General features: G+C 37.7%; 1 protein-coding gene across 7 annotated transcripts in view; it reads right to left on the reverse strand.

Annotated features, from left to right (window-relative positions):
• The window catches only part of CPED1 (cadherin like and PC-esterase domain containing 1), a 308,960-nt gene that overhangs the window by 15,938 nt on the left and 275,636 nt on the right, over positions 1-17,386 (reverse strand). For 6 of the 7 annotated variants that reach the window (XM_009203765.4, XM_003896508.5, XM_009203763.4 and 3 more), the window contains 2 exons: positions 17,231-17,318; positions 12,986-13,132 (listed from right to left, as the gene is read on the reverse strand). In XM_009203765.4, the coding sequence (XP_009202029.2) occupies positions 12,986-13,132; positions 17,231-17,318 (235 nt within the window). The remainder of the gene's footprint in view (positions 1-12,985; positions 13,133-17,230; positions 17,319-17,386) is intronic. The other variant, XM_017957126.3, reaches the window with a different exon arrangement.

A 17,386-nucleotide genomic window follows, 5' to 3' on the forward strand; every position in this document is an offset into this window, starting at 1 on the left:
TGTCCCCACCCAAATCTCAGCTTGAGTTTTAGTTCCCATAATCCCCATGTGTTACGGGAGGGACCTGGTGGGAGGTATTAATAATGGTTATCTCCATGATGTTCTGATGATAGTGAACGAGTTCTCATAAGATCTGATGCTTTTATAAGGAACTTTTCCCTCACTTCACTCTGTACTTCTCTTTGCAGTCACCATGTAAAGAAGGATGTGTTTGCTTCCCCTTTTGCCAGAGTTGTAAGTTTCTTGAGTCTTCCTCAGCCATGCTGAACTGTGCGTCAATTAAACCTCTTTCCTTTATAAATTACCCAGTCTCGGGTATGTGCTTATAGCAGCATGAGAAGAGACTAATACAGTGAGATTAACTGAGTTCTATGATACTGTGAGCAACTATAAGTAAATGCTGAAAAATGTGTTTCACTAAACAGTATAACTCATTGGAGCCCAGGCTTTGGAAACCCACCAACTGAGAATACACAAAGGGACAAAGTAAGGCTCTGCACAGACAATTGTGCAGATTTGGGACTATGAGGGCATGTATCAGGCAGAGCCATGGGAGACAGTCACCATGGTTAGTGCCTGGGATGGCTGCCGCATGTGTGCTCTTAGACAGGCAACAAGAAATCAGATGTGGCAGTGTGTGCTGGAACAGCTCTGAGCCCATGGGAGTGGGCTTGTCCCAGAGCTCCTGTTTGGGAGGACCTATAATATTTACACAGAGTTAAAGTTAAAGTTCCAACATGAGCAGATGAGGAACAGAGTCCGGGTAAAGAGGGTCATGTATGTTGTATTTAAGGTGTCTGTATGTCTCTCTTCCCCACTCTTAGTGACTAGAAATCTGAACACATAGAGCTTAGCACAGGAGCTGGAATGCATTGCATGCTCAATACATTTTAGTTAAACTTGCAAGTATATTTTGTCTTACATTATTGTGTTCTTGTCTAGATGAAGGGCACAAATTCCTTTGTAGATAGCTTTCTAGAACTTGAAGGCAAGATATAAATTAAAAGCTGAGTACAAGGAGAATTCAATACTGAGATAGAAGAATGAAAAATTCACATTGCAGATTAAAATGAGGTTTAAACTACTATTCCCTAAAGTGTTTATGGTGAAATAAAGTAGTTCTATATGAAGCCCAATCTCATATAAATCCAGTGGCCATAAATGTGGTCCTAATACTTTTAATGGCATGCGATTAAAATCAAGAATGTAGATTTAAAACAGAACTATGTACCAAAGGGCTAATTGAGTCTCTAATGTAGAAGAGAGGAGTTTTTGTTTTTATTTTATATACTTATTTTTAATTGTTATAGTGAAAACGAATTCATGGAATCCTTTTGTAATGAAAAAGTAGAAGAGAAACAAAATGATTCTGTATCTTGTAGAATTACAATTTAATGCTTTGTTTTTTCCATATAATATCCATCCTTCAATCTTCAGAGTTGTCTGCGTCAGGAAACACATGGAGTAATTCAGATATGCTCCCTACCCTCAAGGGGACTATATAAAGACACATGTCTAAGATACTTGAAGTAAGAACAAGAATGAAGTGACTTCAAAGACATTGTCTGAGACTAGCTCCCCAAGGTCAGGCACCATGTTGTTTCCGTGTTATGAATAGTTCCTTAGTACATTCAAAAGACTTAGTGCTAATTTATGGTGGGCATGATCATCTGTTCACACAGCTATTATTCCTTTGAACGTGTGTGTAAAATTCAGTGTCCAGCATTGCTGTCAAACTGCTGTTGCTGAGTCCCTGAGTTTCAAAATATTACCTTATTTTACTTACTCTTATAGGCTCTAAAGTAAAGAAAAAGGAGTTAGCTGCATTTTTAAGGCTTGGAAATGTTATGCCAGTGAAAGATGTTTGATACCTGTATAGTAAGGAGCAAATTGCTCCTTTCCTTTGATCTCATGTGTGGAAATGTGCCCATTTGGGTCCTTTCCAAAATCAGAGAGCCATTTGGGGTTATTAAAATCCAACTAAAGTGTCAACTGGAATGTGACTTTGAAAGAAAGCTGCTTGTAATGCACATGTTAGGTTACCTTTGAGGCATAATAATAATAGTAAACAACAAAATGAGCCATTAGAAAACATCAGTAAAAGATTTAGACCTTGACACAGAGACAAAAGGCCTCAGATGTTTGTATACAGTGGTTACCTTAATCAGAAACAAATTCTAATGGTTTGATACATCCAAATGCTTCTCTACATTTGGGTGCAGATGACTTGACCACTGAAAAACAGACATGTATATCTAAGGGGAAAGGAACTACTACATATGGTTCATAATACATACATGTGTGATTTGGCAAATGTTTGCATTATGTTAAACATGAGTGTTAAAGGAGAATTTTTATTTTGCCAGTTTAATCTGAAGTACCTCCTCTTTTGTGTTTATTTTCTTTTTGTGAATTTGCTACATTGAAGTACGTTTAAAAGTAGGAAGAGATGGTGAAGGACAATTTATCTCCATGCCGTGTGATAATCTGTTAGATCAGCATTGTTCCATAAGTCTTATAATAAAAATTGTTTTTCTCACAGCAATGTTCACATTTGATTAAGTTACATGTAAGATTTTCAAGTAAAGATTACAGTGTTTCAAAGACAAATATTTTTAATATACTGACTATAGAAATTTAGGAAAACAATTTTGGAGCTAAAATAGAGTTTTTAAACTATAAGATCTTATAGACTATGTAAATGATCACTTTTCTGTGACTCAGTGTAGCAAGAATTGAAATTCTGTGCTGTGGAGTGTAGATGTAACTTTTACTTTTTTATAGATTCCTTATACGGTAAGTGATCTGCCAGTTTATAATTATAGATACTTTCACAGCTCCACGCCATTAAAAACGTGGGTACAGAGAGATTTCAGAAGGCATAAAAATGGCCACAATTCAACTTGACTGGATTTGGCCTACGGGAATTATAAGACTTCCCAAACAAACAAAAAATTGTCCTAATTATGAAACAAAACTTAACGTTGCAATGTTTACTATTAAATGTCGGTAACTTCAACACTCAAAATTGATTTCACATAAACCGTCATCAGAATGTGTGTACTGCCATGTCAATTAACTGCTGCATCTAAAAATAACTTTGAATTTCCAAAAAGCCAGTACAAAAGGGAAGGCTTGGTGAACTGGAAAGGTGTCAGGCAGATTACAAACAAATACCTTTCTTAAAATTGATCTTGACCTGAATAACCCACGAAGAACTTCTGATGTGGTTCCAGATCCACAGAATAAAATAGAAAACAATTTTCATGGTGCAAGTGTTCCAAAATTGTCCTATACTGGATTAGAGGATGTTCTGATTACAAATATGTTTCATGATCATGGATGGGGTCTGAAAAGGAGGCAGGGTAATGGCTGTCTGAGGCTGGAAAACATGAGATTGGTCAGGCAAATGTGCTAGTCTTAAGATAAATGTATACTGTTGAAGTACTTTTTGTTGGATGTAGTCATTCTGCAGATGGCATTTAATCCAAGATCCAGTCACCAAATCATGACCAGCTGAAAAAGTAGTCTAAGAATTCACAAAAGTGGAATAAAAATGACATGACAAACAATAGCTAGAAGTGAGTCCTTATAACTTATAATCTCACTTCAAGACATCATGCAATTTTTACAGATAATAGGGAATTCTTTCATTTCATTCCTTAGCCCCCAAATATTTAATTATGGCCACATGAAATAAACTGTTTTGATTGAAAGGAATCCAACTTCTGAATCTGTCAAAGATGCTGGAGATTAGGGGGCAAGACTAAAATTTTCTTTAGGCATGAGTTTTGTTTTGTTTTGTTTTGTTTTGTTTTGGTGTTTCCAGATTTGCAGTCAGCATATTGTCTGCCTCCCACCCTTGCTCTAATCCCCAGCCCTTCTTCTTCTGACAGCTGAGCCTTTGTAACTCCTGCCTTTGGATAAAGCTGAGCATTGGCTCTGGCAACAAATTCTGCTCTGTGGTGCGGAGACCGATGGTAAGGAGCTCCAGACCAGAAGTTTACCAATTTAATATTAAACTGTTGGTTCTATCTTACACTCTCATGCAGTTCCCCAGACACTAAATTCCCCTGTCTTAAAACTCAATTTCCCAAATGGCTGAATATCTATGTTGCTGAATGTTTACACTATTGGAATGACCTATATTAGTCTTGTTATAAGCTAATTCCTCTTTTGCTCTATTTAGATGTGCATCTTGGCTCTTGGAATCTATTGGACTTTAACACACGGTATTTGTTTCCATCTAACGCTCTTGAACTTAAATACTTTATTTAAGATTAAGGCACTAAATGTTAGGCAATTTGTGTGGGGACTAACATTTCCAATTGCTCACTTCACTGTAGGAATTTGCTCAGCACTACTCTGGCCTTTTCAAAGAAGATCTTCTGGTGGGTCATTCCGTTTCTTGTCAGAAGAGCTCTCCAACCTCCTGTCTGAGGGACCCTATGCCTGACTGTGGAATGCTAGGAGGTCTAGGGAAAAGTTCAGGGCTCCTCCCTTCACACACCAACTTTACCTTCATCTTTCTGTTTTCAGCCTATAGATTAATTTATTCTTTACTATACCTGTGTTTCTGAGTCCTGACTTTCTGCAGTTCCATTTAAAAATATATTGTATGTGATGATACAGATTTCCAACTGTATGGGCTGGGGTGAGGAACCCAGGGGTCTACCAATTTTGTACATAGACTTTTAGCCAATTGTTTTCTGATCCGTGTCTCAGTCTTAAATATTTCAGCATAGGATCTGAGCAGAAAGTATGCCTCACTCACACCTGCTATTTCTCTTCTCTAGGCACTTTCAGTTGTACCTTATTTTGCCTGCTAAGTCAAACTTCATAGAATGAATTCAAATGAATTCAGATTTCTTGTCTGTTATGAGTTATTTCTTATTCTGTTTTTTCTTTGTGGTGGGGGATGAGGAGTAAGTGAGTAGCTTTATGTCTTTAAAGTATTTTTCTTGGGGTTTCAAGTGGAAGAGAAGATAAATGCTTGTGGTCAATCTGCCTCATTTAGTCTGTACTTCATGCATGATTTTTTAGACCTTATCCTCATGCCAATTTTCTCAAAGTGTGTTTAGTGGGGTGTTAATAGTTGTGATAAAAAAAAAAGAAAAAGTCATTCTGTGGTCAAAAATGCAGGGGAAAAACTGGGTCACACTAAGCTAACCAGCTTCTTTAGTGTAAGGGCTTTTGGGATTATTTAATATACTAATATTATTATCTGAGAACCCATAAGGTGGAGGCATATTCAGTATTTCTCAAACCACAAAACCTGTTTTCACCAAATTAGAACATTAAACCTTAATATAGGAAATGCTAATCAAAATAGTTCAAACTCTAACTTAGCTTGGTTCTTAAAGGCTAGTAATAAACTCCCTGACATGGGGGTTTATTGCAAAGAACACGAAAGAGTTTACGGGACAACATCTTTTTTTTAGCCACACTGACATTCTAGGTTTCAGTATCGCAAAGGCTGGGTAGTATAGCTGCCTTATGGAGTCATAATAGCAGTTCAACGTAAGTTACTTTCACTGTTTGTTGACCCTCCATTTAATTATCCTTCTTAAGAGAGAGACCCTGATTTAATCGGTGTTATCACCATTCAATATAGGGTACTGCCTCTGAAACAGGATTTTGTACCAAGTCATCTCAGAAAAGGCTGGGCTCCCTCATGACCAATGAATTCATTCTCACTGGGCACTGATCTCTAATCTAATCAGCTAGTAGCAGAGGGTAGAATTCACTTACAGATGATTGAATGAGCACTGATCATTTTACACAAAAAGAACTGTTTGAAACCACGTTTCTAAAAAGGAGTGTAGGAATCTGTGACTCATCTTCAGTACAGGGCCATTGAAAGATTTTTAAATGACAACACCAAATTTGAAATATAGGAACATTCTCCTGGTAGGGGGTAAGAAGGATGGATTCAAGTAGTTGACACTGGAGGCTCTGAGATAAAAGTATTGCAATAGCTGAGGGCAAAGAAATGATAGGGAAGGAGAGACCCTCCTCCCCATCTTGTTCATTTGCCACCCCACACACTGTGTACCTGAATCCTCGACCTGCTCCTCAGGGGCCTCTCTCCAACTGTCCTTCTCTGTCCTGTATTTTTATTCTATCTCTTGGTATTGATTCTTTCCCCTCTGTTTAAAAACGTGCCAGTCTTTCCTCCTTGAAATCCAATATCTTTATCCCTTTCTTATTTTAATTTATTGAAAGCTGTTATCATCCCCCTTTCTATACCTTCCTATACCTCTTCGATGTAGTCTAGTCTAATTCTTTCCCCAACATTTTACCGAAACCACTCTTAAGATGATCCGAAAAGACTCCGCTGTTTCATGCCAAAAATAATATTTTGAAATCCTCACCTTCATAGATCTATTACATTTAACAACACTGACCCTGTCTCTATCTCTCCTTTTCACAAATGGTTACTCTGTGGCTTTCCATGGCATCACCTTCTACTAGAGTTTTCCTGCTATTAGTTTATATTCTAAGTTCAAATGCTCCTATTTCTCCAGACTTTGCTTAAATATTGATGTTTCCAGGAGTTTCTTTCTCAGCCACTCTACTCACTTTCTCTGGATGATCTATTTTCTTTTCTTTTTTCTTTCTTTGGAAGTTAAAAACGTAACCTGCATGACTTCACACATACAGTGGGCACAGGGCAAAGACTTATTTAATTCACTCAGTGGGAACAGCAGGAGGCAAAGCCGGCTCAGAGGAGGATTCAGGGCTAAGTGCCTACAGCCCTTGAGAGATCGCGCAATGGATTAGGGTGGGAAAGAAGAGGTGGGTTGTCGATGACATGCAGGCAATGCAGCCGTCACCACTTGCCATCTTCTCTGCCACACGGAATACACTTGCACCTCTACCAAAACTCTGCAGTTCACACAGGATGTCAATGAGTCTGGGCTCTGTGGATGATCTATATTCATGGTTTCAACTACGACCTATTTTCTGATGATTCCCTGTGCTCTCTCTCATCCCTACCGGTCCCTCCAGTGTCATATTTGTATATCCAACTGCCCATTGGAGATCTCCACCTGGATGTCCTACAGGCAACTCAAACACAACATGTTCAAAATTGAACTCATCATCTTTTCCTAAGATGGTGCCTTTTCAGTCATTCTCTCTCTCAATTGCCAGTTTTGCTCCCTAATCCATCACTCAAGTTAGGAGTCATCTTTGATTCTTCCCACTCCCGCATGCCACAAATAAGATCTACAGATACCATTTTTTTAAAACCAGGCTTGCTTTTGTCCACATCTGTCTTATACTTGCTGTCTCTGTCCTGGTTTGGATGGAACTTTACCATCTGTCACCTGACTTCTGGAAAAAAATCCCCTAGCTTCTCTAACTTGGTCTTCTTCAAATTTTCCTTGCTCACTGTTATTAGTCTTAACTGTTTGAAACAAAACCATGACCATCTCACTGCTCTCCTGAAAACCTTTCAGTGGGTCTTCATCACCTACAGGATCATCCAGCTCTTACCATAATCTTGCCCTCACCTACTTTTTCCAAATTCTTTTGTGATTTATGTTCTACTATATACAGGATTGCCTGTGATTATGAGAACATCAGGTGTTTCAGGGCTACTTTGGTTCACATTATCCTCTGGGGTTGCAATGGCCTTCCTTCCACCATTAGCCTGTTACCTTGATTAAGTCCTGTTCATCCTTCAACAATTAACTTGGATGGTAATTCAAGGAGAAATACTTAATCCTCAGATTGAGTGGCTCTTCTCGGTATTTCACAGTATCTTATTCATATATCTGATGTGCTATGGAAAGTATTGTTTCATAATATGGGTTTTTAGGCCTGACCCTGATTGCAATGTCCTGAGGGCATAGAGTACATTGTATTTATTTTGATATTACTACTGTTTAGCTCAATAACTGGACTCACAAAATAAATGTTGAATGATTTAGTAAAAGAATAAACAAGGTCAAGGCAGTTGGAATGTAGTGTAGGAGAAAGATGTGGAAAACATATAGCATGTAAACAGGATTTGGTAACTGGCTGGTTAGGGGTTGTGAAGGGACTGGAGAAAGATAAGCAAAAGTCGAAGATGGCTCTAGTTTATAAGTGGCAGTGTGATAGAGTAAATTAGGGAATACTAGAGGGGAGGAAAGTTTAAAGGAAATATTAATTCTTCCTTTAAGGATGTGTTGATTTTGAGATACTTATGGGAGTCCTGTAAAATGCTCTTCTAACTCACTTTACAGCAGTAGTACAATGCTAGATAGATAGATAGATAGATAGATGATAGATAGAGTAGATACTTAAAAATATCTATATCTATTGAATTAAATTTCCATACTAATTCATTAAAAGTAGCCATGCTGAAAGTTAAATTCTGGCTTCTTCTATATCAGCTAACTATGTTAAATTTGGATCTTTTGGGTTTTTTTTTTTCCCTAAGAGTCATTATTTCAGTTTTTTTTTTTTTTTTTTAAAACCAGATGAATTTAAAGTTTCTTTTTTTAAATGTTTAAATTGTGGTTAGATAGTAAACTTGTAAAGTTTAAAGGAGAAAGAAAACACTTTATTTCTAGGCCGAATAATCTTTTGTTTATTTAATTAAGATTAAATAATAAAGATTATAGGGTTAAGATAAATTAATAGTGGGAAACCATCTCTGACAAAGAACCAAAACTCCCTTCTTTTCTTCTTTCTATAATACCAGAATCAAAGGAAACCTGCTGGTATTAGTGGCAGTTTGATGCCAGATGTTTCTTGTTGACTGAGTCAAAAGCTGTAGCTACATTTGCCAAAAATGGAAGATATTATACAAGGTCTGCATAATCTATTAGACTAATGAATAATAACATATCAGTTGGTTGTGGATATTTCCCTTCTGCAGTCAGGTTTGTGTTGATAACATTATTGTATTTTTTTCCAGGTTTTAGCTTGTTCACAGTAGGTGTTTGCCACATAACCGAAGGCACCATCCAAAATTTCTCTTGGGCAAGAGCTACCTGGATCCTGTTTGTTATCCTGTGTAAACATTGGGAAAACGTAATCCATTTCCACTCATAAAAAGAAACACCTGCTTTTCCAATCAGCAGGAACATGTTAGTCAAAATTGATGCACACCAGTTGGGAAATTGTTTATGGATTCTTGGTGGCAACATATTCTCTCTTGGTGCCTTGACACATGAAGGAAACACCTCAAGACCTTTAATCTCACCTATGGCGGTAAGAGCTCACTGAAGCAAGTTTGTTATGTCTATGACAGAATTCTAACCACAAACCAAAGAAAAAACATCAGTATCTTACTGTAATGATTATACCAACCCTTCTCAGGTATCCTTGAATCTATTGTGGGAATAGTTTAGTTGAACATCAGAAGATAAAAGTCCCCCAAGCCAGAATTGTTATGGTTCTAACACAATTTTTTTCAACTCTTGCTAATATTTTATGGTAAGCTTTATTTGCCAGGCTCATAAGATGAGCACAAAGGGGAAAAATGATTATCAACAGAATTTTTGCCCTTTTACTTTTTAGACATGAGACCAGTCATCAACTTTTTTTCCAGCTTGCTGCATTCATTAGCAAACCATCCTCTATAAAGAGTTTTAGATTTTTTAGATTGCTTGTAGTAAGCTAACATTGCTGTTACATCACTCTTAAGATGTTAGGTGATGATTTAGAAAGATTATAAGATGTCAGTGTCAGCTCTAGAGACTTCCTGAGGTACAAGGGGTACAAACTGTTCAAGAGTTAAGCAATAATTTTGCCTAAGTGATGAATGAATTTAGAGACTTTATGATGAAGGGAGTCTGAGAAAGATGATCATATCAGATTATGTTGTGACTGGAAAGGCAAATGCTCCCAGAAGCTTATTTTAGCTTAAACATTAAAACTTCAAAATAGAGAACACCACTCTGAAATCAATTAAGATAATTTGGGGGAGACTTACATGGCTTGCTATCAAGACTGCCTACATCAGAAATAGACTTAAGAAAAAGCGAGTTGCATGTGATAATTACACCCCAAAAACTATAAAGTCAAATAAGCAAAATGACTTTACCTGACATGCTTGAAGCATTGTTACTATGCAACTTAACGATAATTTTAATCAGTAATAATTATAAGCCAATATTCTAGTGCTGATGGTTCAAAGAGCCTTTTTTGTGGTTTCTGAATACAATGGCTATTAATGTGAACTGGTTGATGCTGTGGTGGGAGAGACATATAACCATGTGAGAAGGACATCTTCTGTTTTTAACTGGAGACATGTTGAAATTATTAGAGGACATTTTCCTCTTTAGGCTTTCAGAGGACTAAAGCTAAAAAAAGAAAAGTGGACACCTTTCCACAAAAATATGAATTGAAGACACATTATGTAATAATAAATAAACAAATAAAAATTCTTTCTAAAAGATGAACAAAATCAATCTATATGCTGTCTTTCAAAAGCCCTGTTTTCTGTGGGTTTGGCAACCACTGGCTTGCTCTTTTTTAGCCAGCTGTGATCCTGAGCTGGCTCAGCTGCAAGATCTTTGCTTCTTTCTCTTCCAGGCTACTGCCTTTGCATTTCTAAGTCTTGACTTTTGCAAATAGGATAAATACTCTAAAGGTTGTATATTTTCTCGTGGAAGACATTAGTAGACACACAGTATCCTACAGCTTAAAATATGTTCACAACAGCATGATCCAGCTTCAAGCTGCTAGGTCAAAATTTAAAATGTCATGTTCTGTACTGTGGCTGCAGGCTTTCACTTCTCTGAAATGCAGTTCCATTTGGTCATATTAAAGGATAATGTAAATCCACCTGTAAATCATACAGAGCAACTACTGCAGTGTCAGTAATGTTTTTAGTATTTGTAAGACTCTTGGGACCAAGATGGTTTTTTTGTTTTTGTTTTTGTTTTTGTTTTCTCTTTGAGATGGAGTCTTGCTCTGTCACCTAGGCTGGAGTGCAGTGGTGGCTATCTCAGCTCATTGCAACCTCTCCTTCCCAGGTTCAAGTGATTCTCCTGCCTCTGTCTCCCCAGTAGCTGGGACTGCAGGCACACACCACCACACCCGGCTAATTTTTGTATATTTAGTAGTAGAGTATTTTCACCATGCTGGCAGGCTGGTCTCAAACTCCTGACTTCAAGAGATCCACCTGCCTCGGCCTCCCAAAGTCCTGGGATTACAGGTGTGAGTTACCGCACCCAGCCCACCAAGATGGATTCTGACAGTCAGCTTAGGGCTGAAAAACAGAATCAGAAGGAAACTTTAGTTGTCACCTCACTAGTCAACCCACTAATAAATGCATCCTGGTTTACAAAAGAAGGCAAGCAAGAAAGAGTGAATCAATATCTGATAGAAAGATAAAATGAGGCGCTTTTCATCTCAGTTTCAGCTGAATCTCCTGAAACCTACAACAAATAACAGAAGCCAAGAAAACTCATATTCCAAGAAATTTCTGGACAACCTATGCAAGACTTGCAAAAGTATGGACAAAATCCAGTTTTCCATATCCTTGTCTCACCAAAAGAGTTGTGAGACAAAGAGGAAGGGATGGAATTTCTGTGTGGGCTTTCCAATGTTTTGGGGCCCTCTTCCCCATTGGGGTGTGGTTTTATTTTTGCTTTAAGCCAAGTGAGAGGAGCCTTCAAGAGAGCCGAACACATGTCTCTTCGGGTTTGGGAAACATTAGAACTGGTATGACATACTGTGGCTACAGATCAGCTTTAGAGTGGCAGAGAGAGTGAGAGAGAAAGCTTCACTGGGAACTAACTGTATTTCCAGCAACAACAGAGCAACAACGCATTAATATTTCTGTAGATCAAGTGTATTTATTTCTATAGTTCAAAGTATAGCAAGCCTAGTGCTATTTTGAATATTTTCCAAAAAGATGCCTGGAGGAGCAACATGATCCTCAACAGAGTGATGGACAGTTGGATACCAAAGAGCCAAAAAAGGGATCTAGTTGGAGGAGAGGTATTACTGCCATCAAGGAAGTTGGAGCCAGAAAGTTTCACTGGTGGGGAGGGGGCTCTCCAAGGCAATTCACAAAAGCACCCAAAAAAGAAAGAAGTAGCATGCTAGACTCAGAGAGCACATCACGGGGTTATGCTTGTACTAGTCAAATAAGACTCTTCTTGTCCTTAGCATCCCGTCTCTACTCTGATCAATGCAAAAAAAAGGTAGAAGAATAAAAGTAGAGAATGAAGATGGGGAAATGGCAAGTAAGTCTCCTACCTTCTCTCCCCTGATTTGGGCTTTTGAGACTGAGGGAAACCTAAGCTGGGGGAGGGAAATGACTTATGTAGTTATGACCCAGAATGGGACACTTTTAGTACTGATGTGATACTCCTATGCCTGAAGGTGATTGGAGACCTTTTTGTTATCTGAAAGTGGTGTTAAACTTATGGGTCCTGACCAAGATTTTTACTCAAGGGTTAGGGAGGAAGTAATCCACAGAGGGTTCAAAAGGACAGGAGGAAAAAGAATAAAATTGTTTTAGGCTATCACCTTATCAGCTTAAACCTATTTATAGGTTAAAGATAAAATCATTTTCACTCTGGTGGGGGGGACCCTACTCAAAACACAGGTCTTCCTGTTATGCATTGGACTAGGCAATGAAATTCCTTAATTTAGCACATTAAGTAGTCATGTTTTGCAAGCTGCTGCTACTGAAAACCTTTGCCACCTTTTTTTGGATGCAATTTCTGATGGGAAGGCTTGAAGTCTGTTAGAGAAAATAAGTGCTCTCCAGGTTCCCATATTCCTGCCTGCATTGACCAATTGTCCTAGTTTTGAAGTGTCTAAACAAACATAAATTTTTTAACATCTCATTTGGTAGAGCTAAAGTTGTGGTTACTATATGCCTTGGCTGAGTGATGATGAACATATCATTTAATCTTCATCTGACATTGTTTTTTGTTTCATGCAAAATAAGACTGACAATACAATTAAAGATACAACAAACAATTTAAAAAATCAAAAGCTATAAAACTCAGAAAGCCAGCACAAATACCTCATGGAAATGACATCCACACTTTCCCTGCAGAAACTCTTTGTAACGCCCCATTGTTATAGTGAATGTGTCAACGACTTCATAGCCATATTTTTTTGCAGTATCCAGAATAATCAAATTTTCTTTCCATAAGTTCTGTACTTCACTCTGATTGGAAAGCAGAAGAATGAAAGTTTTTATTAACAGAGGATTGTTTTATGATTCAATAAATTAGGTGGAAATTATGTAAATGTCTTTTTTACTGGGATTAGTCATAGTGTAAGATAAGGAATTTCACATGCATTTCTTAAATAAAGATGTGTTCTATTTTTTTTAAAATTCAAAACATACATGTAATCATTTATGTATAAAACAGCAATATCTATAGTGGCACACAGTTTTGAAATTCTTCAGTAAAAAGTGGTTAAGTTTATTGCCCACAAAGACTCATAAAATATCTAAAATTCTCAATTTAAAAATTAACATTACTGCCAAAAGCAATCTACAGATTTAATGCTATTCTTATTAAATTACAAATGCCATTTTTTACAGAATTAGAGAAAACTACTCTAAAATTCGTATGGAACCAAAAAAGAGCCCTAATAACCAAAACAATCCTAAACAAAAAGAATAAAGCCAACACATCACATTATGTGACTTCAAACTATACTATAAGACTACAATGACCAAAACAGCATGGTTTTGGTACAAAAACAGACACATAGACCAATGAAGGAGAATACAGAACCCAGAAAAAAGCTGCACCTATAACCAACCTATTTCAACAAACTCAACAAAAATAAGCAATGGGAAAAGGACCCTTAATAAATACTGCTGGGATAACTGGCTCTCTATATGCAAAATTATGAAACTGGATCCTTACCTATTACCATATATAAAAATTAACTCAAGATGGATTAAAAACTTAAATGTAAGACCTCAAACTATAAAAATCCTAGGAGAAAACTAGTAAATACCATTTTGGACACTGGCCTGTGCAAAGAATTTATGACCAAGACCTTAAAAACAATTGTAATGAAACCAAAAACTGACAAGTGGCACCCAATTAAACTAAAGAGCTATGCACAGCAAAATAAACTATCAACAGAGCAAACAGACAATCTACAGAATGGGAGAAAATATTTGCAAACTATGGATCCAATGAAGTTCAAATATCTAGAATCCATAAGTAATTTAAATCAGCAAGTAGAAAACAAACCCATTAAAAAGTGGTAGACACTTCTCAAAAGAAGACATATGATTTGAATATTTGTCCCCTCCAAATCTCATGTTGAAATGTGAACCCCAGTGTTGGAGGTGAGGCTTAGTGGGAGGTGTTTGGGTCATGGGAGGGGACCTTTCATGAAGAGCTCGGTGCCTTCTCCACAGTAATGAGTTCACACAAGATCTGGTTGTTTAAAATAATCTGGCACCTTCCCTCTCTCTCTCTCCTTCTCCCTCTCTCCTTATGTGACTCTTGTCATGTGGCACACTTGCTCTCCCTTAGCCTTCTGTCATGATTGTAAGCTTCCTGAAGCCTCACCAGAGCAGATGCTGGTGCCATGCTTCTTGTATAGTCTGCAGAACAGTGAGCCAAAATACCCCTTTTCTTTATAATTTGCCCAGTCACTGGTATTTCTTTATAGCAATGCAAAGTAGACTAATACAACATACAAGCACCCAACAGACATGAAAAAATGTTAAATGCCACAAATCATCACAGAAATGCAAATCAAAACCACCATGAGATACCATCTTGAGCCCGTCAGAATGGCTATTACTGAAAAGTGAAAAATTAACAGATGTTTGTGAGGCTGTGCAAAACAGGAATGCTTATAAACTGTTGGTGGAAACATAAATTAATTCAACGATTGTGGAAAGCAGTTTGAAGGCTTCTTAAAGAACTAAAAATAGAACTACCATTTGACCCAGCAATCCCATTACTTGGTATGTATCCAAAAGAAAATAAATCATCCTACCAAAAAGACATGGATTTGTATGTTCATCACAGCACTATTCACAACAGAAAAGACATAGAACCAACCTAGGTGCTCATCAAAAGTTGATGAGATAAAGACAACGTGGTACGTATTTACCACAGAACACTATGCAGCCTAAAGAACAAAATCACGTCTTTTACAGAAACATGGATGCACCTGGAGCCTTCCATCAGCTAAATAATGTAGAAACAGAAAATCAAATACTGCATCTCCTCACTAATGAGTGGGAGCTGAATACTGAATATGCATAAAGATAGAAACAATGGACACTGGGGCCTACAAGAAGTGGGAGGAAGGGAGAGGACAAAGGGTTGGAAAATCACCTGTTAGATACTACGCTTGCTACACTTACTTGTACACCAGGCATTTTTTGATGGTCTACTATGTGCTGAGAATTGTATTTGGCATTTGGGCTGTCAGTGTAAGCCAAACAAATTCCCCTAACCCACATCTCCCTTGTTGCTCTCACAATTACCATCCAGCAGAGGAGACAGACAGCCAAGGAGTATAGGTGCGGAGTGACATGAGTAAGGACATAAGACACTGTTACAGGAGCTCATGGCAGGAGCAACCAACCCAGTCTAGTGTGTCAAGAGGTTTTCTCTGAAGAACTAGCATGTAAGCTAACATTTGAAGAGGAACTGGAAGTTACCCAGAGGAGGGAGTGGTGGAGGAGTCAACTCCAAGTAGAAGGAGCAGGGATTTATTTCAAAGGTCTGGAGGTGACTGAGAGCACAGTGTGCTTGAGAAACTGAAATATGCTCAGCCTGACTGAGCTCAGTGGTGTTGTGAGTGTGAATGTGTGTGTGTGCACACACGCTTGTGTGCATATGCACTGGTCACAAGGGATAAAGTCTACAGAGAAAGAAGGAAGCCAGCACTGAAAGGCTCTATGAGCACATGATGAAAAGTTTGAATTTGTTTTCTGCCTTCACTTGCAATTATCCCCTTTTCCTTTTTTCTGTTCTTTGCCCTTCCTCTTCTTTTCTCCTGTCTTCACTCAGTTTGAAAAGATTAATGAGCACCATCAAAGTTCAGGTGGCAGTCATAATGTTTAACACAATATCTGGCACATAGTAAGTGCTGAGGAAATGTTTGCTGAGGTGAATTGATTCTGAATTGTAACCTAAGTATAAGCAAAGGCCACAAGTATGCCAATTACTGTGAGGAGCTGCAACCAAAGAGGCACAGTAGAGCTACTGGAGTCCTCAAGAATGAATTGTGGACCTCGACCTGTAGTCTTCAAATAACATTAAAGGGATTCAACCCATGGAAGACATTATTAAAGGTCCCCTCTCTTGATCCCCAATAGTCTTAAACCCTTTGGCTATCCCAGATGTTAAATGCCTCAACTCATTTTGAATTACCTTAATCCCTGCTAACTCCAAGATGCTGAATTTAGAGGCTGTACCTTGGCCACTTTCTACCAGTTCTCCTGTTTTTACATCAAAGAAGATCTGCTGTCCAGGCAGATACATTTTTGAGAAAAGAATTGGCGGGTCTTGTGTTCTGTGCTGCGGAAAGGTAGTAGCACTCGACAGAGACACAAAAATATAAATCTCAACCTCCTTACATATTAAATGGACAGCTTTCTGTCTCCCCAATTCCCAGTGCTCACCAGAGTCATTACTCTGAAATTGCCCAATAATTCTGGCTGCTCCAGAAGTCCCATTGCTTAAGCAAGAGCAGCTGGTTCTCTTCCCTACAGATCCTATGTTTCTTTTCCTTTCTGAAACTTCTATTTAGTGCTGAGGCTAATTTACCCTCTTCTATAACAACTGGCCAGAGACCCCTACTCTTTTCATTGATTAATATCCAATTACAGCAAAAACCAATGATACTACTTCAAAGACTATTTTTAAAATAAAGCAATCAGTTTGAAGTCATCTTCAAAAAGACCGCTCTTTCCCAAAGGACTCATGATAGTGATAATTTTGTTTGTGGTTTCAGCATGAACCTGACAAAAGGAAATCCTTTTAATATAGCCTTTAAAAGTGTATGTAAAATTGGTGGGGTAAGACCCCTCAGCTCTTTATTTTTGCATAGTTCAACACTCTGTTTCCTCTTTTATTAAGTCAGTGGATTATTTACAACATATTTGTGGGCTATATGAAATTAATTATAATTTATTTGAAAAAACATAACCCTTAAGTATATTCTCTTTTTTTTACTTTCATGAAGATAACTCAGTATTATATAGTGCCTTATGAGTCTTTTTCCAGCAGGGATCCTTATAATTCACCTAGCCTGGAGGAAATGTGCTTACCTGTGTTAAGAAATGTACTCCATCCACTGGCAGATGAAATCCAATTCCCAAAGTTTTGATGATCACTAGGATATTGAGTAAATTTTCCCTGAATGAGATAATTATAATTCTAAAGTCAGTAACTTTAATTACACTTCTAGATGTTTGCTGTTTATA

The sequence above is a fragment of the Papio anubis genome, chromosome 4, assembly GCF_008728515.1.
Source record: "Papio anubis isolate 15944 chromosome 4, Panubis1.0, whole genome shotgun sequence".
Taxonomy (NCBI): Eukaryota; Metazoa; Chordata; class Mammalia; order Primates; family Cercopithecidae; genus Papio; species Papio anubis.